At 41.0% G+C, this 24,910-nt stretch overlaps 1 protein-coding gene across 1 annotated transcript in view; it reads left to right on the forward strand.

Annotated features, from left to right (window-relative positions):
* Positions 1–24,592, forward strand: part of ctif (CBP80/20-dependent translation initiation factor) — a 58,684-nt gene extending 34,092 nt beyond the window's left edge. The window contains exons 9-15 of the mRNA XM_075455100.1: positions 1,649–1,729; positions 6,379–6,416; positions 6,468–7,000; positions 7,763–8,062; positions 10,436–10,591; positions 15,323–15,376; positions 16,214–24,592. Of these exons, the coding sequence (XP_075311215.1) occupies positions 1,649–1,729; positions 6,379–6,416; positions 6,468–7,000; positions 7,763–8,062; positions 10,436–10,591; positions 15,323–15,376; positions 16,214–16,435 (1,384 nt within the window). The 3' untranslated portion in view covers positions 16,436–24,592. The remainder of the gene's footprint in view (positions 1–1,648; positions 1,730–6,378; positions 6,417–6,467; positions 7,001–7,762; positions 8,063–10,435; positions 10,592–15,322; positions 15,377–16,213) is intronic.
* The last annotated feature ends 318 nt before the right edge of the window (positions 24,593–24,910 follow it).

Genomic DNA, 24,910 nt, shown 5'->3' on the forward strand with positions numbered 1-24,910 from the left:
CCCGAGTCTAAATCAGCCGGCCTGAAGCTGAATTCAATTAAAGGTGGGGTATGAGATCTTGGAAAAACGGTTCCTGCAAGCTATATTTTTGAAAATACACAACCTTGCCTCTCCCTTCAGCCCACCCCTCGAAACCACGCCTTCAAAACACATGAACGAGTCACGAGTCTGTGAACGCGCAGGGGTGAGGGGTGAGGGGGGCTGACGGTTGATTGGCATGTCAGAATCCAATAGAAGTAACTCTCATCATTACTTCTATTGGTCAGACATTTCCTCTTGCTACACCCTCTACAATGGACTAAAATATAATTTTTTTTCCAAACATTCTATTTTAGTGGGTGCAATGGGGTCGTGAGGAGGTTTTCAGACAATATGATAAAAAATGCTCCAGAAAACATCTCATACCCCACCTTTAAGCTCTAAACTCTGTAAACTTTAGCAACATTTGAAACATTTTCAGGTGAGAAAGTAGTCGTTTAGATCCCCAACGTGTTGAAAATCTGACAAATTACCGGCTATTTACAATTTTGTTGCAACGAATTCGACGCTACTAAAGCTAGCCGTAGTGAGCGACACACTTCCGGTTATTTTCACAAAATAAAATACCCGTAGCCTTTTATCATAGGGAAAGCCATTACGATATAATTGATGCTTTTGTTTTGAAAACAGGAAGTGAACCTACCCTCGTTGTAGCTAGCTTGAAACTGCCGTTTTGACAGGAAATGACGATCGGTGACGTCACGTTACGTTGGATCTTGGGTAGTTTGAGTACGAGTAGTAACCTCATGATGCATACCCAATATTTCGGCGAATCTAGTATGCATCCGGGAACTTCTCGCTTACTCAAACTCGCATACTAACTCAAAAAGTTAGTATGAGTAGTGGGAGTAGTAGGAGAAGTATGCGGTTTCGAACACAGCCTCAGACTCTTGCCCATCACTGATACATCCAGCTGTAATCTCAATATTTCAGGACAGGACAATAATAATTTTGTACTCCATCTTCCACGAAGCACCATATTTTTTTTTTCTGCTTTTTATTTAAGACAATGATGAATCAAAGATTCTGAATACATGTGTGTGCACTCTCAGTCCGTCTTTGAGTTTTTGCTTTTGAATCTTTAAGATTTAGTAATGCAAATGCTCAGCCAGGCAGTCGAAACCCATCTCCCTCTCAATCCATTAAGTCAGCGTGTTGTGGTCTGTGAAGCTTTTGCCATCTTATCGACTGTCTGGCTTGCAGGCTTCTCTTCCCTTGGGTCAATCAATTCTCTAGTCTGGGTCAACCAATGGTTCCATGAATTGTTCACTCGCACATAGTAGCTGCCATGATTGATCATCCTTATCCTGCCTCCTCCCATGATCATATCTGCCAAGAAATTTCACCATTTAGTCACCATAGCATTCTTCTAGACTTCCTGTAATTCTGTTCATGTTATTTTTATGACGTTACCAATCTGTAGTTGTTTTTTTATCCCCCCTTTTTGCTTTGCTTTTTCCCTTTATTTCATCTATGAAAATTCTCCTTTTTTCTACACATGTTTCTACCACTTTACCACTGTCCATTCTTCATCTACTTCATCCATTTTCCATCTCTTCCACCTTCCCGATCACCTGCATTGTGGCATACCCTTTTCTCCTGCTTGTAGTGCATTTGATCACTTCACCCAAGACCAGTTAACCATACTTCTGCCTTCTGGCCCGGGGGGAAAACGACAAGTCTCAGCCAGGTTAGTGATAACAGCAAGATTTTGAGAGCTAAACGGGACCTGCTTACATTTTGACCTTTCTTCTATTCAAGAAAACATCCAGATGTCCGCTGATAATTGATGCTTTTTTTTTTTCCCTATCAAATCCTCAAATTAAGAAGGACGCGAGGTGAAAATAGAGTGATTTAAACAGGTGGGACCCTGTCAGGCAAAATTAAACACTCATTTAGACCTAATGAATACCCTGTAATCATCAAACCAAAGAAAATAAGTCATGTGTCATTTGATTAGATGGGTAATCACTCCAGAGTCGGCTCTATTTCAAAGTAACAAGATATTGTGAGATTAAATTTAATCAGTAGCTCCATCATTTATCCCAAATGCAAACATCACTCTGGCAGTAATATGACTGATCGATGGTCAACACTCAAACCACTGCAGAGCTCACAGTCATTAAATATGATTAACATTTTATTACGCTCACTTTCACCTCTCCGTGTCACCGGCAGATTAGCAGAATGAATATTAGAGCGAGCCTAAACTAACAGCAACTGTGGAGAGCCGGTGAATTTTCAGAGATGTCATATTCCTCAACTCTGGGTCTCTGGGCAGTCTACGGCTTAACAAAATGAACAACTGCCACTCTCTGCGAATCGCATAAAGCTTCTAGACAGACAGATCTCATTATTTCTGCCAAGCAGCTCTGAATTTCTAATCCTTAAAGAGATTTGGTCCTTGTTGATTTGACCTCACCTGTGGCGACTGTCAGGGCAGCGAGGGCAGTTTACACGACTCCAAGCACGAACACACTTTTAGAGGAGCAACGTGTGAGTTTGTTTGTTGCAATGCAAATGGGCAAATTTGTTTGAATAAAGAAGATGGTAGAGAATAAGTTTCTGTTCTCACCCTGCAGACAGAGAAGGTCATTGTTTGTGACCAGAAATGTTTGCTAAGTATGAATGATGGCATAAAAGTGACGAAAATGTCCATGTCCTGCCCTGTAGAAAAAGCCTTCATGTAGAGCAGCAGGGGGAATGTTCAGTTTAGCCGTGACGTCATAAAGTTAACAAAGCTGATAACTCAGTCATCAATAAACAGCGAGGCTGCTATTAATGCTATAAAGTTACATTTAAGTTGGATTACATGCTGCATTGATTCCTGTTAACTACAGTCTGAACCCACAGCATCAACGGTAAGCAGTTAAAATATATCCAGTTCATTGAATGGCTAATGCTTAAAAATGTACCATAACCTACAAAATGTAAGAACTAAGAACATTGATAGAATATTAAAACCTTGACCAACAACTTTATAGCAGCTGAGGTAAACGCGGCACTACTCAACCTTAGGAGCCTGTAAGTGCACGATGAGATGACCTCAAACCGTTCTGGAGAAAAGGGAGCCGCCTAAACTGGCCACGTTATTAAAAACTTGTCAAGCCGGTGCAGCTCGAACTGAGGTAGGGCGGTTATAAATTGATGAATGCGGGCAGTTTAAGGGAGGAGAGGCAGAAGATGAACTGTCTCCCAACCTCCCCAAGAGAGTGGAGCTGAGGGGCCAGACAAGGCAAGAACCACATGAAGACTTTGAGAGGAAAAAAAGAAGAAAAAAAAGACAAGAAATACAACTGGATGCTTCTCTCTCTCTCTTACTGTTTCGTCTTGCACCTACTGTTACATATCCAAATGACTCCCAGTTTCATTACTCATTTATCCATTTTTTTTACTCAGGTAATTCATTGACAAGCCCCCAATATATTGAAAGATTTGTGAAAAATATTTGAATCACTGTTCATTCGAGCCGAATTTTAACTTTTTTTTTTTTTTTAAATAACTAATCAAGTCAGCTCTAAAACCATCATGAAATTGGAGGAATTGTACTGGAAGGGTGTTGGAAAAGGCAGGCGTTTATTTTTTTTGATCTGTTGATGATGCTGGCAACAAATCTGCTGATTTTATTAAAAAAAAAAAAAAAGAGCTGCCATTTTGTTAGACTTCCATTATGTTGGAAGTATACTTATTTGGATTTTGAACTGTGGATTTGCATGTTTTTGGAGCGTTGTTTGTGAAGGTCCAATCTTCAGTTTGCTGCTGTGCCCTCTCATGAACTCATTCAGTAACAAGCACAGTCCTCAAGTTAGTACTTGATCAATGACTCCAAGAACAAATCCAAAATCATCACAAACAACATTTACTTTGCCAACTACAGACCTGGCCAGAGGAGGTACACACTCCATGAAATGTATTCAGATATTACAATTTTAAAAAAGGGCCAGCTAGCTGCCTGTGTTATTAATGTGAGGCTGTCCCTGGAAATCATCATAATACTAAATACAAAGACGAGGGGAGACTGGTTAAAAACGCCCTGCAGCTGCATTAATCAGACTCAGCTGGCACTGTTCCCTGAACCACTCCGATCCTCTTATTCCCGCTGCACCTGAGCCAGAACCAGCAAATTCTCTAATCTAACAAAACAAACCATCATGTTTCATAAAGTATGAAACAAAACTATTGAATTATTAAACAAGCTCCAGTGCCGCATCATCCACTCTTAACCAACCATAAAGTGTTTTTCCATCCAACTTAAACATCTGCCACCTTCACTCTGTTTAAACTGCTGCCCTCGTGATCGAGTCAGATGTCTGGATTTAGAACTAGGACCTCTCACAGTTGTACCACGTAACACCATTTCTAATTTGGTAATCATTTGAGCATTTCTTTTAGTATTTATCCCTCTGATTTATTCCTGTTTTTGTTTAATTTGAGAGCAATGTTGGAAAAGACAAGGTTTACGATGCTTGGTAATCCTATGCAGCTGCATCTTGAACACAGCCTCAATTTATTAGAGGTGAACTTTGAAAAGGTGATTTTAGTTATCCAGATATAGCCTTGAATTTAAGATCATTTATCATTTAAGATTATTGTTAATGTATTGACTTGGTATGTAATTTATACATTTGATACCGTCATAGCCTGCTTTGGTTATATTCTGGTGGATGTCTTGTCTTCTGTCCATTTTTTTCAGCTTTTAATAATCTTCAATTTCTGAATTTTATATGCAACGCTTACATTTTTGCATGTACTAAAAAAAATCAATTTTCTGTCTAAACCCTGTCTTCTTATGAACCCTGTTTAGCTTTTATTCAGGAACATCTAGTACGTATCTTGTATGATGATTTCTTTCAAGCTCACAGAACATTTCCAAGGTTGCTTTCATAATTATTTGTGATTGAGTGGACATTTTGAGTATGAAAGTACTGCATGGGTGTACAGCCTCCAAAATGTCACGCTCGTTTTTCATATTTTGGCTGAAAGTCACTTCGCTGAGACTTTGCAAACGGGTGAGTATGTTTTGAGGAATGAACGTCTCCTCGCTGATGACCTCCAAGAACTTGTAGAAGCGTTTCTGTCTCTGCGATTTTTAATCCAGCTCTCTCCCACAGGGCTTTCACAACTCAATGGGGTCACCAGTTTTGCTTTTGTCTACATGCTTTTTTTGTGCTTTTATGTTTATATAAAAAAAAAAGAAGCCAAAGAGGTTTGAATCAGATTTGAAACTCTCCGGTGAAGTTTGAATTGTTCTAACTTGGGACAATAGTACAACACCTTTAGTATTTTTCAGGACTCAAAAGCATTACTGTGCAGACGCTGATGTTCATTTACATGTTTGCAGAATATGATTATATGCTATGCTCATGTCATAATTTGATGCTTTTATTGTTTGATACCTTTTAATGTTTTACAGAATGCTCGGCACATTAACGCGTTTATTAGTCTCCCTCGTTATGTGTTTGTCCATCTATCAGCACAAACATAAGCACAATAAATTGAGTGAGTCAACATGCCTTATCATTTAATGATGGCACATGTGCTGTTATTTATAGCCTTCACTCTGTAAAATTAGCTTTGTTTGGATTCATTACATGCAGAGGCATTCAAATGAATGGCTAAGTTATTCTGCTAACTGTCTCTGAGCTTTTTGAAGATTATGTTTGTCTTTTTGTGTGTGTGTGTGTGTGTCTTTTCTCTCCATCCGTAGTCCCTGGGCAGGTAGACTGAAGTGAATAAAGTTTATCTAGTTGCTGGAAAATGCTGACTAACAGAGAGGTTCAGCCAGTGTTAATTTGTTTTTACATTTATAACATTTTATTATTGTGGAAAATGGTGCGAAATATATTTATGCATAGAATGCAACATTCCACAAGTCAATTAATGTATGTGTATGGAGTCTGTATCAGGATAAAAAAGGTGTGCTTAACTTTGGCAAGTTTGTTCAAGTTTCCAAGCTGAGGGAAATAATAGGTTGCCTCCTCGCAAGGGTGACTAATCCTTTGGACCATATGTCACCAGCTTGTCAAGCCCAGAGCGAGTGCAGCAAAACGTCACAGCAATGCTGGACAGGAAAAGACAGGCACACTGTGCATCTATATGTAAGCAGACACTGAGCATTCGATTTTATAGTTTGTAGTTCAACAGATGATAGTTGGATGGAGGATGATAGTGATGGTTGCAGATAGGTGGTTTCATATGGTTGTCAGATGTTACAGTAATATCTGCAGGACAGCATTGGTTAGCCTCTATGAGAGGGTGAGTAACAGGCAAACTGGAGCACATACGAGTCAGCAGCTGCTCCATGACAATGATCCTAACTGAAACATGTTCTCATTCCAGGAGGCAGCAGCGACCTCAAGGAGGAGGTGTAGGTGTAGGTGGAGGTGGAGGTGGAGGTGGAGGAGGAGGCGGAGGCGGAGGCGGAGGAGGAGGGAAGAACCAGCCACAGCAGATCCAACAACAGTCACCTCAGCAGCAGAGGGATCAAACCCAACAACAGCAGAATTCAACAGAACTGGGAGATAACAGAAGCAATAGTGCTGGTCGGCCACCTCGCCAATACCAAGGAGGACATGGGCAGCGCCAAGGAGGACCCCCACATCATGGATACAGCCAGAACCGGCGCTGGCACCACAATCAGAAAGGTCAGGGACATGGACAGACTAACACTACAGGTGATAAAGGAGTACCCCCAAGAACAACCAAAGACAAAGAGACTGAGAATGTGAACGTGGGTGACGAGCAGATCAGACCACCTCAACACTGCAGCAGCAGGCATCCCAATGAATTTCTAAAATCTGACTCAACACCCAGCACAAATGCCTTCCCAGATATGACAGTTAATAAGGAATCTCCCAACCCATCACAAAGTTGGAAGGCAAGCGAGGGCCGGTCGGAGTGGCCCAAAATCAGCCTTTTGCAGTCGTCAAAGGAGAGGCTGAGGAGGAGACTAAAGGACAAGGTACCGAAAAGCTGCTTAGTGCCTGTCAGTTAGTATTAAGGCAGCCAGCCAGGCCTGATCTGTATGTGTACACACACCACCACCCTTTGGTTTCATAAGTACTTTCATTATGATCACAAATACATGCACGTCGTTATTACCATGAATACACACAGACACAATTGTGTGTCACTGCTTGGACCGGATCGTCTGTCGACATGTTTATTATAAATTCACATTGACACACACCCAGAGTGGCAGGGAGGGGAGCACATGTTTCACACTAAGGAGGTGAAGAAACTAAAGCAGCATCAATCTAACCGTTCTGGGTGTTTTCCACTGTCTGCCAACTGACAAGTTGACCAACTGTGTTGCTGCCCTCAGCTTCTTCTTTTTTACAGCTAACTCCAGGAGGGGATTGATTTGTCAGCACAGGACTCCCCAACAGGATTTAATAAACATACCCTAATTGCTGCTAGTGTATCAATACATCCAGTCAAGGAGCCCGCAGTTTCTTGACTGGGTTGTGCTGACTAACTTTTGTAATTCTATTCTTTTTTTAAGGTAGCTTCCTTGACGTGTGCGCTCTGTTCATTTTTGTCTAATGAGTCCCTACACTTGAACATATTAGTTTCCTATAACACAATCTTATTTCTTTTTATCTAGAACTCGAGCAACACTCAAAAGCTACACGGCAAGATTAAAGTTAGCGTGTCGTCAAACCTGCCGTACGTTCAAACTCTGTCTTGTATCTTCACGTCCGTATCCCATGTCTCCCATTAGGAAGAGGCCCGTGTGGAGCACTCGGGGTCCAGATCACAGAATATGGACCGGCTGGTGGAGCTTCTCAACAGCATGAGGAGCAACAGCAGCGGGGTGGAGGAGCAGCTGGCTTCTTTCATGGAGGAGGCGCAGTGCTCGGCGCGGTGCGAGGAGACGCTGGCTCAGGTGGTCAGCACCATCTACTCCAAGGCTGTGTCGGACAGAAGCTTCGCCGCCACGGCCGCCAAGCTTTGCGAAAAGATGGCGCTGTTCATGGTGGAAGGAACCAAGTTCAGATCGCTGCTACTCAACATGCTTCAGGTGAGCGCATCGGAAGGAAAATCTGTGTAGTAGCGGCACATCGCTTCAAGCTTTACTCGTCTCTTCTTTTGTAACCCAACATGGAAGAACCGTGGTTCTTGTTCTCTTAAAGCCTTGGCTTAACTGACGGAAACAAAATTAATGTATTTCTTTGTTGTTAACTTTTACTCCCAAAACTGGGTCTTGAGGAAATGTGCTTCTTTTCAAAGAGATTCACACTATGGTATTTCTCGTTTTAATTTGGTAAAAGTGCTGCAGGAGACTCGATTAAGAAACGTTCAATAAGCTGCCGGAATAATAACAAGCTCACAGAGCAGCTGTGGTTAAAAATGAAATCTCTAGCCCTGATTTTTCAGATCTACTGTAAGGAATCTCAGGGGATCTTGTTAGTTGCAGTTTTGAACGAGAAAACAGTGTTGTCTCGTGTGAAAACTTCTGTGCTTCACAGCCAAAACTATTTTTTGGAATCCATTTTGTTGGTACAGCCTGATGTGGCAGACAGATGTGAAGTGTGCACATCAGCAGCAGTCGATTTACAATAAAAACACACATTTAAGTACACAAACTGTTCTGTAACAGGTTTGATGATAAAGCTTCTGGAAGTTGAGGATTTTAAGCCTCATGTACATTTATCCTTTTGTATGTTTAAAAAAAGGAAAAAAGGAAAAAAATCCCAATGTTAATTTAAACAGTTTCAAAATTTTGAGGTTGGTCTTGTGAAAAAAACACCTCCAGGTGGTGGCCAACTGAGTGTGAGACATTGTAAATGTCAGTGGGCAAAGTAACTAATCTAAACACCCAGGGGACGGGAAGACCTGCCCCCCCTTCACTTTCCATCCCTTCACTTAACTGCACAGTTCCAGTCTTGCACCCTCGATGAAAACATCCTCTGTCATTGCATACTTTGCTGCCGCTCCCTTCTTTCCTCTCCCCCTCCTTGTCCCTCATGAGCTCTCTATTCCCATGCTCCCACGTCTTATCGCCTCCTCTCACCCAGAACAACACGGACCAGTGCCTCGCTACTTCTCCCTGTACAGTTTCCATGTCCCGCTCCATCTTGAGAGCCAGATCATGTCTCCAGAGTGGCAGACAGTCTAGAAGCGGGCAAACAAGACACGTCTTGTCATCAGATGACAATCGGTGTCTAAATGTTAACCCACCTGCAGTCTTGCCATGTTTAATAATTTTACCTTCTCCTACTTCATCTCCCATTTCCTTCTTCTACAGACGCTCTTTTCTGAATGACTCCCACATTTTGTCTTGTTGTTTTCCATCTTTGTCTTCAGATGTTGAGATTTTTATCCCAGACGCAGCATCAGTGAATCCTTGCCTTGATCCTTTTGCTCCCTTCTCCACTTTTTATTTAATCCCCCTCTATCACAGCTGTGTGGTCTCTTCTCCTCTTTTATTTCTCTCTTTAATCTCTTCTTCCCAGGCAGCACGGACCCCCTCCTTGTCTTTGACATTTAGGCTTTTTTGCTATAAAACATTCTAAATGTCATAAGTGGGCTCATGAAGACCTTCATTAATGTTGTTGTTCCAGACCCTGGATCTCAATATGGGGGCAATTAGTGTGTGACTGCTCCACTTATTAAAGGGGGGGGAAGGTTTGTTTGCTTAAACGTGGCCACTGTTTCACCTTTTAAAGACACTCCTAATTTAACACAGCTGAGAGGAGGCTAAGAAGAGCTCGTGGAGCTTTTTTGCGAATGTCACTGACACTTTCTTCATCATTTTTATCTTCTGTTGGTTTCTGGCAGAGGAATGAGTTATCTGTTGGGCCCATGCAAAACCTTATGTTCTGTTATGTTGTGTGCGCAAGCGGGACTTCAGTGTAGTTGTGTAAGCCTGTGAGAATATAAGCCGCTCATGTTTCCAGAGCCCTTCAGTACAGTTGGGAGAAATTATGAGAAGCAGCTACCCGGACTGTTAATAAAGTTTTGCTTTAACCTGCCGCTTCAAGCATTAACCCATATTAACCCCAACACTTTCACAGCACCAGCGCAGTTCACTACCCCTCATTTTCAAACTAAATGAACATACTCTCCTCTACTCTCCAGATAAAATAAATGTATTTAATGTGGTTTTTAGCCGCTTTTCAGCTTGAAGTAGCTTAAGGCTCGAGGTTGATATGTGTGCCACCTACCTAAACTTTCATCAGAGAGATGGCAAAGATGTTAATGCTGATTAATGGTCCTGCCAGGAGAGATGGCTTACAACCATTGCTTATACATCACTTATACATCCGCCGACCTGCTGCCCACTTGTGTAACACATTTACAGAAGCTGGATATGCTGTAATGTTTCTGGGTATTTTTCACACAAAACACGCTGATGTTTGGTATCTTTTTTTTTTTCCCTCCCCATCCACAGAGGGACTTTTCCCGTCGCGAGGAGCTCCAGCAGTCAGACGTGGAGCGGTGGTTGGGTTTCATCACCTTTTTGTGTGAAGTATTTGGCACCATGAGAAGCAGCTCTGGTGAGCCATTCAGAGTGCTGGTGTGTCCCATCTACACTTGTCTTCGAGAGGTATGTTTCCACATCTGTGTTAATAACCAATCAATTAACATGTAATCTAGTGACAGTCTGCTACTAAGTTTGGTTTCCTGTTTTTGACCAGACGTAGTCTAGACTGCAGACACCACATTGGAGTTTGGTTAGCAGTGCAAACAGTCAGGACAGCTATCGGTTCCAGGAAAGTGTGTGACCTCGGGTTCAGTTCTCATTAGCTACTCATGCTCTCATACACGTTCTCCCCTGGTAACCGTGGAAACCGTATAAGGCAGCCACAGCAGACACACCACGATACAGAAGTGGTTAATGACAGATGGAATATTGAAAGGGGAAGCAAGTGGGCGGGAGGAGGTGAGAGGAAGCGCCGGAGACTGCGGTCAGATTGACAGTTAGTACAGAGGAAGTTAACGCGAGACATGACAGGTAGAAGAGAAAGGAGATGGGATAATAGAATTTTAAAGAGTTTTAAATGTGGCATTTGACTGAGAGGAAGGAATAATGGCAGGTGTTGAGGCACATATCTGTTTTATCAGTCCACACCTTATCCAGTCCGGGACCTAACGCACACCCCATTTCTTGTTAACAAACACAACAATGACACAGAGGCTCATGCCATCCACACCCTGTCTGAGGGTATGCCCAGGGCATTATCTCTGCTTGTTAAAGGCTCCAAAGCATGACCAAGGGTGTGGAGAAACCAGTCCGAAATACACACAATTTCCAGCATCAGCGGCGTTGTATATATTTCAACGCTGCTTGAGGTAGGAACACACCTGCGTATAAAGTCAAGATATCTGTAGATCTTAATATGTTTTCTGTGTGTTTTTTTTCAAGCCAACGTGCTCGTTAAAAGTCCATTTCACATGAACCTTTGTTCCTGACTTTCATCCTCCTCCTGTCGTATGTGGCTGTCAGAATCCAGCTACAAGCCACGTGTGGTTCACTTTGCAGCAGCGTCTTTAGTAGTCGTAGCCTGCACAGCAGGATTGGGTCAAAGCCGAGGTTTGCTGGGCTGAGTTTCCACACATGTTTTTTTTGTTTGTTTTTTTTACCCCGGTAGTTTTTCAGTTTCATCACAATGAATAGACTGTGTATGCTGATGCTGGGAGTGCATCTAGATCAAAGACCTCTGAAATGTTCAGGATCGTGCTGGTGTCTGCACTGTTACTCCTTTTCAGGCAACAGATCACATGAGCAGAAAACTGTTTCCCCGGTAACTGAAAATAAATGAAGTTGTTCTGGCTGATTCGGTCTCTTCCAAGCAAAAGTAGGAGGATCTGTCGCACCACTAAACCCTTTTATATGAGCAGATCTGCACTAAATGTTACTAGTTAGTGCTGGGCTTTTATCTCCATATCGAGTTGGGAGTTTGTCACAACCTGTGAAGTCGACACTGTGAGCGACAACGCTTTTTTTGATGATTGCAGTATGGAAAGATAAGAGTAACACAAAAAAATAAAAATAAATGAGGAAATATGCAGAGAAATAGATTAATAAAGGTAGTAATATAAAGACAAATAAATACAAAAATAATCCATTTGTTGGTATAAAAACAATGACAAAAAATGACAATTGGGCAAAACCGCAATAGAAAAAGCAAAGATTAACTGAACATAACAATAACGAAGATAACAATACAATGATAACATTTCTAAGAAAAAAAGAACTGAAAAAGAACAAGATGAATTAAATGACACGAGAAATAAAAAAAATTGGAAGAAGTTCAAGAAGGAAGAAAAAGCAATTTACATCAAAAAAAAGAAAAAAAACAACCATAGTGTCATTTGGTGTAAATGACAGCTTTATATAAGGAAAATGAATTAATTTTACAGATTCATGATTCATTTTTACATTTAAAAATCCAAATGTACAATCTTCAACTGAGTTTGAAACTAAAACACCTAAATATAAATGATAAATTGAGTCCTTGAAAGTTACTGGTGGACAATGTGCACCTTTGGAGCCTCTGCTGCGTGTTTTCACATCCAAAATCACTTCATTTTCCGACAGTTTCAGCAATTCTCAAGTTTTCTTTTCCTTCCTGCTGTAAAACTTCCAAAACAGCATTCGCTGAGGATGGAGAGCTTAAGGGACCAAATAAATGTCTCCATCTAAAATCCAGCCGTCCTGCCCAGCCCAGAAGTCCTGAACGGTCAAAGGGCAGTTGGAAAGCAACCTGACTTAGCAGATAACACACATCTTTTATCCAGCAAATGACTCGCATGTGGCCCTCGGAAGCCGTCATCAGGATATTGGTTTGCAGTTGCACACTGCAGAAAGCATGCACGCACGCACACTGTGCCTAGTAGTGACATCAGAAGTTATTTATGTTGCGCCTCAGTATCCCTCTTTAAAATGTCTGCATGGGCCCTCACGATCAAATATACAGTGTTTGAGATTTTGTTTTCGGTATAGGACTTCTATTTAAAGGTCCTCAAGTTAGATATGCTGTTGCTATGCAACAAGCAGAGACACGGTTAAAGTTGAAGTTTCACTTTGAGTACTCTCTGCGAGAAGTGACGACGTTTAGTTTCTTTTGTTTTGTTTTGGGTCTTTTTTTTGCAACTGTATGCTGGCAGGTTTCAACATAGACTCGCATACATGAGTCAAACTGAAAGATGAAGCCACAGCAAAAACCAATAAATACATAAATGAATGTTTCTCTTGGATGTTGGATGCATCTTCTCCCTTTTGGTTTCTCCCATCCTCATTTTTCTGTTTGAATGTCTTCCGGATAAAAACACTTGATTGGGGACATCATAGTTTTGGGGGTTTCCCGGTGCAGAGATTTGGTTCTCGATAATGTGATGAACCAGACATCTGATCATTTTCAGGTTTTTTTTGTTTTTTTTGCAGACATTGTTTCTTCTACTAAAAGGAAATAAAAGGACGTTATGTGATGGTGCAACAACAACAAAGAAAAAGCTGCTTCAGTGAATACAGGAGAGCAAGAGAGCTGCTGATGAATGAGTATAGATTAGACCGTATTAAAGATATTGAACAAAACTTCACCCTCAGCTCCCTGGAGAACTCATTATGAGCTAATCCTGCTTGTCACATAGTTCTACTCTGGAAATGACGGGACTTGAGTTCCCACATCAAACGGCCTCTCTGTCACCACGCCCGTCTCAGCATAGTGAGGAGCTGACGTCTGTGCAACTGCTGGGCCTGAATGAGAGGTGGAATGCCACGGAGCTTACAGCGTGGAAATAAAAGGGCCAGCTCATATTAAATGTTGATCATCACATCGGATGGCTATTATTCTTGTTTCTTTCTCACTGATGAAAATGCCGATTTTTACGAGGCTGTTTTCATTTGAGTTCTCTCTTAAAGCGTGCATTTTGCCATGCTTTAATTTGTTTACTGTATGTTAGCAGACTGTGGGCTGGAGACCGAGTGTAAGCTAAGCATGAAGCCAAATAGAAACACAAAAATACTTGAGCTAATTTTCCAGAGAATTTATTAAACTTGCCACTGCTTACACCACTTGGGGGTTTTGTAAACAATATTCATCTTGTAGAGTAACATGTTTACACCTCCTCCCATTACAGAGCATTTATTTGGAGTGAGTCTGGTGATTCAGTCAAACACTCCGTTTTATCTTATGTCTTTGGTCCTTTATAACTCTTGAGGACTCCACTTTGTTCAGAAGATGATTGCTTGCTGTGTCTCTACAATTTTGAGCTGAGATGATGGTGTCGGGTTTTTTTTGCTGTAAACTGCAGCCTGCTCCTACACAACATTATGACAGCGGTGACAGTGAACCAAGACTGGGAAGTTGTGGTTCAGTCTTCTAAGTAACCCAGAGGCAGCTGCACATTCAGATATGTCTCCACAGTAGTATAGTCTATATCATTTGATTGCATCACAATAAAATAACACATCCTTTTTTAACACATTCTCCTCAACACATTGGTTTTCTGTGTAGTCACTTAGTCACACTGTTGTTCTTTAACTAAAAAGCTTTACTCTTTAACTAAAAAGCATTTATACTTTCTTTTCCCTTTTTTCAAAACACTGGCCTGTAACTTCCTTTTTTCCTTCTGTTCAATCCAAGCAGTTCCTGTAAACAGACTTGTGAGGAGTCCAGCTACCTTGGAGTTAGAAAACGTATTTCACAAAAATCCTTTCTGCTTTAATCTGGCAGCAGAGGAATATAATTCCAGTTTCTCTTTGGGATTATTAAAGTATTTGTTCATTTTCATACTTTCATCTCTGAATTTGGTAATCTCTCCTCCATTTGTCACCATTTCTCTCTGCATCGTCTCAAAGTGCCAGTCGTATGTCCATCTGTGCTTGGGGCCAGCGTGTGGGGGAAGCCGGCCAGCCAGCCAGCATGTTTACCAGCTCCACTGTTTGTCTTTGGCTGCACTGTGTGTTTACAGTGTGTCTGTGCATTTATGTGTGTGTACGAAGCAAGCCTTGATGTCTGATGTTTGCTAGTTTGTCCGGCGGAAAGGCCGGTCTTAAATCCAAGATTTAAAAAGTTAATGCAGAAAATATTTACAATGGGGATTAGGTCGTCTTTCCCTTCTCTTGTGAGGTGATTAACACATGCAAACACTTAAACTAGCCTAATCTTCCTATTTGGTTTAAATCCTAACATACATATAGTGTGTTTATACTGTACTGTCCTCTTTAACTTTGACTTCATGTTACTACATTTGGGTTTCTCCTGTTTTACTTTGTGTTGCGCAGCCCTTTGCTCCCCTAGCAGTCATAAAATGTCTGTTCTTGTCTTTGTAGCTGCTAGAGTCAACAGATGTTAAGGAAGATGCAGTCCTCTGTTGCTCCATGGAGGTATGGACCACACACACACACACACACACACACACACACACACACACACACACACACACACACACACACACACACACACACACACACACACACCAAAGGTTGAAAAAGAAAAGTCTTAACCCTCGACCAACCCTTTGAGGAATGCCCTCACTTTGCAGAAATGTCCCCAAAAGTCCAATTGGTCCCCACAGAGATAGACATGCAGGCATACACAGAGGCACACATAATGCGTTTGGCTTCCAGTTAAACTAGCAGCTGATTTTAAATTGGTGTACAAGCCAGGTCAGCAGTTAAAGATCTGATACAATAAACACTTCAAAAAAAAAATATCCTAAAACATGAAAACAACAAAACCGTAAAGACGGTTTTATTCAACATGATGGATTTTCCATTACAGTCCTGTGTGATAAAGATTCAAGGAAACAAGGAGTCTCATAAAGCGGCAAGCGGCACGCTTCTTTCCAGAAATTGGACATCTTGATTTGGACATCTTGAATGGGACATCTTGCTAACTCAAGAGGCAAAACAGCCACATTAATGGAAAAAATTCAGCAAGATGAAATATACTGAAAGTGTCCTTTTGGAGGGATAAAGTACGGTCTTTGGGTATCAGAATAAAAAGAGCAAAGGTAGGTGAGCTCTGAAAGGCAAACCCTTCCCAGATGCTCACTCACACAGTTTCATGGCCAGAGGGTGTGTGAATATTTGCTGTTTGATTGTATCCACAATAACAAGGTGCCAGACTCTGTGTCTCGCTCTCAGAAAGGGACACACACATTCTCGACCTCGTACTTCTTTACCTACACCCACTCTCCAACCCCTTTTTCTCCCCTCCAGTTGCAGAGCACGGGGCGTCTCCTGGAGGAGCAGCTCCCTGAGATGATGACGGAGCTCCTGGCGGCCGTCAGGGACAAGATGCTTTGTCCAGCCGAGTCTCAGCTGACTCGCTCTCTGCTCATGGAGGTCATCGAGCTGCACGCACACCGCTGGAGCCCCCTGGAGGCCCTCACCACCCAATACTACAACCGTACCATCCAAAAGCTTACCACCACTGCCTAGTTGAGACAAAGCCCCGGAGTTAATTTCTAGCTATTAAATAGAAAAAGTATCTCCACTTTTGCCTGCATAAATAGGAGATATATGCAGCTACTGAGCTTAAGTATAATTTCATAAGACAGGTGACCACTGCCACAAATAAACCGTACAGACAGCTACCGAACAGGTATCCCTGAGCCATCAGTGCATCACTACATATTGGTTATTTGTACACTAATAGCTACATGGCCAGTAGGGGCGTGCTTGGCCACACAGAGTCTGGGAGCTGCACCGGCTGTGGCTGTAGAGGGATAAAGGAGGGAACAGACGAGAGGGGTCATGCAGGGGAGAGGGGGAGAGGGCAGCAGCCTGTCCGTGGGGAATGGAGAGATCTGTACCCAAAAGATGAATGGAGGAGGGAAGGGTAAGGGGGTCAGGGTGGTCTGTGTCAGTCTCTCCATTGTGCTCATTTGCCAAGCCACCCTCTCCCTGTGTCCTCCTCCTCCCCCTGCCTCCTCTGTCTCTCCGTTAGCCCCTGGGGTCTGTGTGGCTGATAAAAGGGAGGCGGAGGAGGCGACGGGGAGCAGACACGGTGATGTCTGTCTGGGCTGTCTGCCCTGCCGGGCCAGGGACCAGGTCAAAGGGCCTTGCAGTGAAGGCTCCCCAGCTCCTCGCTGCCTTTGTACACCCCCCCCCCCCCAGCAGGAAGCCCCTTTGAGGGGATGAGACGGCAAGCCTGCTGGGGCTGGCTGGACTGAGGATAAGGATCAGGCTGGCTAGAATAGGGTGGCAGATGGCTGCTTGAGCCCCTGTGAGGCGACACACTCCCAACACACCCCGCTGGCACTCCAGTTAGGCAGTAGAAATATTGTAGTGTGGTTGGGGGGCAGAAGGAGGGGGCAGCATTAAAAAAAAAATAAAGCAGACACTGCTGTCTGATAATTCTTTTGTTTTTGTTTTGCAGGGGAATGTCTCTTCTCCTCGGTTAAGCAGCGCATGTCCATGCTTTGTTAACCCCTTCATTAAGATTGTTATATATTTTTTAATCATTTGTTTTTCTCATGGATGTTTCATTTTGGAGTCTTGTTTTTATGATGAAATGTATATATAAGATATAGCAGTAGGCCTTATTGCACAGGTTTGATTTGTTTTGCACTGTTTTGAGGCGATTTGCTTTCAAATTTAAAGATGAAAAAAATTTAAATTTGAGGCAGTGCTTGTGGATTAAGATTGAATCTCTGTAGTGAGAGAGATGAGTTGAGCATAGTGAGGGATTTTAGGATGTTTTAATTGACTAGTGGCCTTGTCAGTTATTCTTTTTTTAAAAAAATAAATAAATAGGGGCTCATGTTTACCGGTCAGCCAAGTCTGGACGTAATACCATTGTTCTTTTGCAGAAGGAAAACGCGCATTTGAAGAGTAAAAGAAGGAAAAAATAGTGATGCGACAACAACAATAACAAAAAAAAAAGCATGGCACACATGATGTTAAATGCTTGGAAATCCCCTTTTCAAGCCATTTTTTTGCAGTGGACTTTTTGCAAGTGTTTAATATGGACTGTATTTGATCTTGCTTTGTTTCTGAAATCACTGTTAACATGTGTATTTGAAGATAATGATGATAAGAGGAAAATCTTATTATTTGACTTCATATTAGCTCATATTATGTGACCCTTGTTCCAGCTGATGTTTGTACTATGATATTGACGTACCAAGCCAATCATGCACCATGTATAAATGGGCTTTATATATAATCTACATACAGTATATTAACTAGTATTTAACAACAGTGAAATAGAGGGGGGTTGTGCAACAGAGCCGTTACGCATAGGAAAGATTGGCTGGGCGGCTAGAAATTGGCCTATCAGTACATTTTTATCAGGAATTAACTCTTTGCTTGGGAGTAGTAACAAACATGCACACGTATACTTAGTTTCCCACTGAATCTCTTGTGGGCAGTGTTTTTGGATTATTTTCTGTGTCTTGCATCAAGAATTAAGATCCCGTGTGGTAGAAGCACACCCCAGAAGATTAGTCAGATGAAATGGGTGTTTCATAAACGTGTTTGCAGGAGCATCTTAATCATCTGTACCTATGTGTCAGATTAAGAGGTGATCTGGTCTTTTTTTTGTTTGTTTGTTTGGTCTTTTGTTGTCCTTAATTTAAATTATATCTAGCTCATTTATGTATAAATAATTTTGTCTTCTGATGTTTTTTTTAAGACTTCTTCAACAGTAATACCTTGCTTGCTGGCAAGTGTGTGAGTGTGGTATTACCATGTTTTACTTTATGAAAAGAAAAAAAAGCTCATCGATCAGTTTCTATTATGCAAAGAGCAACCCCCTCTCACAGCAGATTGGGGCAGGTGGGGATTGCCCCCTCCCTGTGTGGTACTGGAGCCTCCCCACCTCATGTGCCCTTAGACCCTTCAGCTCGGGTGACATGACCCAATGGACTGGCTGAATGAGATGCACCCCCATTTGCATATTCTCATGAAGTTTGGGGCAGCCGGGGGGGGGGCGATGGAGAGAAGCATTCGATTGGAACCAGTGGGTCACCTGTGAGTTCTTGTTTGTTTTGTTTTTCTAAGCAACTGAAAAATAAACTAACAAGTTTAAAGAAAAAAAAAAAAAAGATGTAGTGGAACAAACTCTTTTGTTTTTTGTTTGTTTGATAATCAGCAGCGACACACAGGAAGTCGGTGTGGCCTCAAATGTATTCACACATCACAAAAGAAACCTAATGATGCACGCACGGTTGCCATTGCCTTCACCGGATAGACTGCGTGACTAATCGTGGCACCACAGTTGGTCATTATACTAACAATTCATACATGTGCACACTGGAACTCCTCATTTACATCCCTTCTTCTTTACACGGTCACACATTAAGCAGACCACATTTCAAAATTGTAACACCATATATGATGATGTGTTTTAGTGCTGCTGAATGTCCTTGGCTAATGATTTGCCTTTAGTAAGCCGTGACACATGCCTGGGGCTCCACGGTTGTGGGCTTCCCAATGGGAACTCTTGATGCTGGGGCTGCTTCCCTACTGATACCCCTGTCCCTCAAACCTATAGGACGTCCTTCAGCACTCGTCCACATCGATCAACATCATCCTATACGCTTGGATATTTAAATGAAACTCTAAATTTGCCTTTAGTCAGAAGCTTTTTCCTTTTTTCTCCCAATATATCCATGTTTCTAGAAAAACAAGAATGATTCCGTTTAATGCATATGTACAACATGTGTTAGCTATTCTATCATACAAACATGAACAATGAGCAAAGTACACAGTTATAGACCTAGTGATCGAGTAACCATAATTTTTTGGAATAGATACTGGGAGACAAGGTGGATGTATGTATATGTAATATATTGCACCATGTCATTATTCATTTAACAAACACTAAGCCAGAAAATGTAGAAGCAGTTTGTGAAAAACTAAGTGCACCCTTACTGCTTCTGCAGGAATTAAGAGGGGAAGTAGCAGTGCAGGTGCTGCTGATGGAAAACGCTCCAGAAAGGAATGAATGTCCCAGCAACTTCACTCCAAGGTCAGACCATGCGATGGTCAGCAAAAGAAAAACAACAACACTGACCTACATCTCAGACTACTAAAGGGCCTGAGTCAGCATGTTCAAATTTCATGAAGCACAATTAGAAAAAAAAAAACGACTTGGAAAGGTTGCCTGGGGAAAACCTAAAAAGGACATGGCTGCACAGCATAGGTTTGCAAAGCTGCATCTGAAAATACCACAAGATTTCTGTAACGATGTTCTCTGGACTGACAACACCAAAGTTAAGATGTTTGGTCGTATTGCACAGCAGCACTTTTGATATAAAAAAAACAGCATATCAGTAAAAACACCTCCCACCAACTGTCAATGGTGGAGGGTTGATGATTTGGGCTAGTTTTGCAGCCGCAGGACCTGGCCATCTCACAGTTAGTGACTCGACCATGAAGTCCTCTGTATATCAAAGCATTCTGGAGTCAAACGTGAGGCCATGTGTCTGACGGCCAAACCTTGGCTGAAATTAGGTCAAGCAACAGGAAAATGATCCCAAGCACAGCAGCAACTCTGCAACAGACTGAAAAAGAAAATAATCAAGGTGTTGCAATGATCCAGTCAAAGTCCAGATCTCAACCAGTTGTGGTGGGACCTTAAGAGAGCTGTGCAAACCCTCAATGAACTGAAGCAACGTTGTAAAGAAGAGTGGACCAAAATTCCTCCACAGCAATGTGAAAGATTATCAAACTGTTGAATCATGGAGTGTTCTCAGATTTTCACACACTGCTTCTGCATTTTGGCTTAGTTTTTGTTAAATAAATAATGAATAATTGTTCATCGTAGGTTGTATTTGTGAAAATGTGATGACCCTGAAGGAAAATATTTTTTTCTTGTATAATATCCATATATATAAAACCTTTTTCCACATGACTGCAGAAAATGGCTGAATCCTCAGCTCACACGTAAGCCTTTTAGGGAGTAATTTAAAGTGGTGGAGGAAGACAGAGCTGCCTCCATCTGATAATTAGCATCACAGCTGATATGGCTCAGTGCTGTGAGAACAGACAGTCAAACAGGCACATTAGCCTTAAGGGATCATGTTGGCCACCATGCTGTTGCAGTCTACACTGCTTAAGATTCTATAGATCACTTTACAATGAGGTTGTCTTTTGCCTGCAGGCAGAGACCGAATGAGGGACAAATTAAAAGTGTATGTTAAAGAAAAGACGCATTTCTTTGCAGAGCTAGAAAACAAATTAATGTTGATAGTCAAATCAGTAACCCTGAACAAGTTAGATATGGTTTTCACAATTCTGTACAATATGTGTAAATTTTGACAGCATGTTACTTACCAAAATGGCACTTTGAGCAAACAATCATTAGCTGCCATATTAATGAGGAATGCAGTAATAAATTACAATGATACCGGCCTCTGGGTGTCATGTTGATCTGGTTTCTGATCTCTTTGAGCCAAACACAAGCCGGCCGCATCTCTGCTGGCCTTGATGACGAACCAAAGTCGAGGAGGGAGGACGCTCAAATTAAGATAACGGCTCAAGCAGACACACACTCTCCCATTCGTTGGTTTACTGGTGGCTAACACGTTTCGAGACAATTTTTTATGTGCGCGTCCTCCTATCTCCACAGCTTGCCTGTTTCTGTGTTTGATCAGCACACAAGCAAATCTGAGGAGAGCATTTCAAAATGTATTCAGTGTAGTGTGAGGGGTACAGAGGCCAGATATTGTGTAAAACAAAGTATAGTTAAAACACACAGAAGCATCCCCAGATGTTTTTCTACCGTACTCTTTGCAGTGGGAGAAATCAATAACTGTGGGCTACAATGTGCTTTTAGCTTGTTCACTTGACCTTTCCATCTAAGCAGCAGCTACTGCGCGGCAGTTTATTCTCCCCAAAAAACAGATTTCATCTCAACTATTTTTGGATTTAGACATTTCAGCTGGCTGTTATATAGACATTCTGGAGTCTAATGTAGATCTCTGGATGATATTATTTTATATCACTTATATTATCCTAAATGTCTGGCTGCCTCCAAGTTAGTTCTCATTCTCATATCAACTACAACACCTGAAGTTTTACCATGTTCTTCTTGTAAAGGCTACGGATTTTCAGCATTTTTTTTTCTCCTGTTATCAATTGTTGCCAGAAATTAGCTGCTAAACTGTCTGACAGATGAGTGAAAAATAAAAAACACAGAGTGGCACTTGAAAAAAAAAGGATTGTAAAGGTTTGAATTATCTCCGTTAAATTCTGTTTGTTGCAGCTATAACGAAGAAAAGGCTGCTGTAGAAAGAATTACAAATGATACAAACAGAAAATGGGATCCAAAAAATAATGTACTTACAGATTTTTTTTTTTAAATCAGCTGAGGCTAACCTTAATATGAGAAAGTTAAACACAAATTGAACACAAGCACAGATTTGATCAGAGAGTTTAGGTTTTTTTTTTGAGGAAAAGTAAAACAGATCTCAACCAGAGTGAAAACTGAAAAGCTGGATTCTTGCTTCCTGGACAGGCAGTAATGGAGGAAATGATGTCATGACCTCCTAACTTCCTGAATGAACTGCATCAGTGGCTCTTTTGGTGACAGACTCACAGAGTCAGCAGACTAACTAATTCACTAGTGTCTGTGGCAGTGGGTAACATGCCTTCACCATTCATTCACTCATTTTTTAGCATCGCTTTTTGGTATGGAGGATCCAATTGGCCTAAAAGGCTTGAATAAAGAGTAGGATTCACCTCTATTAAGGCATCACAAGCAAATATGATACAATAGAGTAATGAACTAGAAACTTCAATGGCATACATGTATCGATACATTTATGAAAAACGAGTGCCAGCAGGGATAATTCACAAGATCAACTCGTACTTCAGAATCATATTCAGTCTTTCTAGACTTTAAACTAACTGTTAGCTTTTTTCAGAAAAGCAAACTGTCTCTGTATGTATCTTTTTACAAAATGAAAGAAACTGCCTTATAGAGATGGTGGCAGTAGATCATGGATAGAAAATATGTCATTTTCTATAGTTATCTTGGGTAAATGCTTCCACAATACATCCAGCCATAAGATTTCTCCTTTGTACCCACTGACAAAACCACAAAAAAAAAAAAATACTAAAAAGGGACATGCCTACACAGTTACAATACAGACCTTCAGTACAATATAATACTTCAAACATGACCTTTACAGTATATTCCTGAGCGATTTTTCTTAACCTTGTTGGAAAACATTATGAAGTTAAGGAAAGATGGTAGGTGAGAATTGTAAGGTTTTTCAAGGTTCCCCAACTGTTCCGCATGTCAACATGTTATTGGGTAAAACACTGAATACCATTGTCATCGATACGTGTTTAATTCTAGAAAAAAGTTTTAAATCGAACAAATTATTTTGAACTGTATTGAATGCAAGCTGCAGCTGACTGGGAGCAGGATCAAGCGAAAGAACACAGCACCCCATTATCATTGGCATAAAAGTGAGAATTTGCCCTAAAAACTTTTTGTCTTGAGATTCTTTATGTCAGGATATTAGATCAATTCATTCAGTACTTTTCGACAACATGCTACATTGTGTTGCTCTTTTTTTTTTGTTTTCTTTTTGTTAAATCTCAGTGTGTGCAGGCAAAAGTTTTCAGTTCCGGCCTACTTGGTGTGACTGGGTGTTCCCCTGGGGTCAGTGGGACCCCTGCGATTACTTTTCTATACATATGTATATATATATATCTCAGTCAGCTGCCACTTGCATTCAATACAGTTTAATGCAATTGTATTTCAATCTTGTTCTGCATAAAAGCAAAATTCCATCCATGAAGTTTTCTATTAGAAAATCTAGGTAACTGAATATTCAATCTGATACCACTTCTTCACTTCTCAGGGCTCTGTTGGTGAATCTGTAGGTCATTCTAAATATCCTGAAATTATAATACATGCTTCTTTTCATATCCAGCAACTAGGACACAAAAACTGAAATTAGGTACATATTTGAGAATCAAATTGTGTCCTTCATTTATGGCCAACAAGAGACTTATAGCTGCCAATTTCATGTCTGTGCATAATCATGGTGACTTTCTGTATATGCATGCTTTCTCACAATATTTAAACACATTAGATGAAGTCTATCATGGAGCTCTAAGGTTTCATAACTATTTCTATTTCACCTCTGCTTGTTGTAAGGTGGTTTTGGTTGGCCTGCTTTGTCTACAGGTAGACTCGGTCATTAGTATGTACTTATCTACAAGGCTATTCTTGCTCTGCTTCCTCCTTATTTACAGACTTGCACTTAAAAAAAGCTCAGGAAGTTATTCTCTTTGTACTTAGGATTTATTCCTGCTGTTTGTTCCCAGAGCCTGTGCTGAATTTGGAAAAAAGGAAATTTAGTTGTACTGCTTTTTTCCCTTATAATCAACATCAAAATCACCTAAATCTAACGCAGCTGATCTCACAAAAAAATTCTTAAAACGATCTTATGTGACATGGAGGCACAAGGCATACACATTTAAGTTTTATCATTATGTAAATGTTGTATAACTATTTTGCTTTTGTCAAATGTCTTTATGTTTGTGTGGTATGTTGTCATCGTGCTGGTTATGTTGTTAATCTTGGCCTGGACACTCAAAAGAGATCTTTGATCTCAATGAGACACTGAATAAAGTCTATAATGATTTTTTTATGTTTTTTTTATTTTTAAGAAGCATGTATAGTGTAAATATCAATTTAGAAGTGTTTGTGTAAATGGGTAAATTAGAAACACATTTGAACAGCTTTGTTGAACTTAAAGTAAGGTTAAAATGCATTATGTAATTGCTGATCAACATAAAAAGTGCATACTGAGAATCTCCAGTCAAATCTGATGAAAACAGCTTAAGATTTTAGATGACTGCAAAATAACATTTAAAAAAGATTACTTCCCTGTTTACTGTGCATGAACAGTAAGATTTAGTTCTGCGACTTCAGTGACAGATTTAATT

This window comes from Odontesthes bonariensis, chromosome 22 (genome assembly GCF_027942865.1).
Source record: "Odontesthes bonariensis isolate fOdoBon6 chromosome 22, fOdoBon6.hap1, whole genome shotgun sequence".
NCBI lineage: Eukaryota > Metazoa > Chordata > Actinopteri > Atheriniformes > Atherinopsidae > Odontesthes > Odontesthes bonariensis.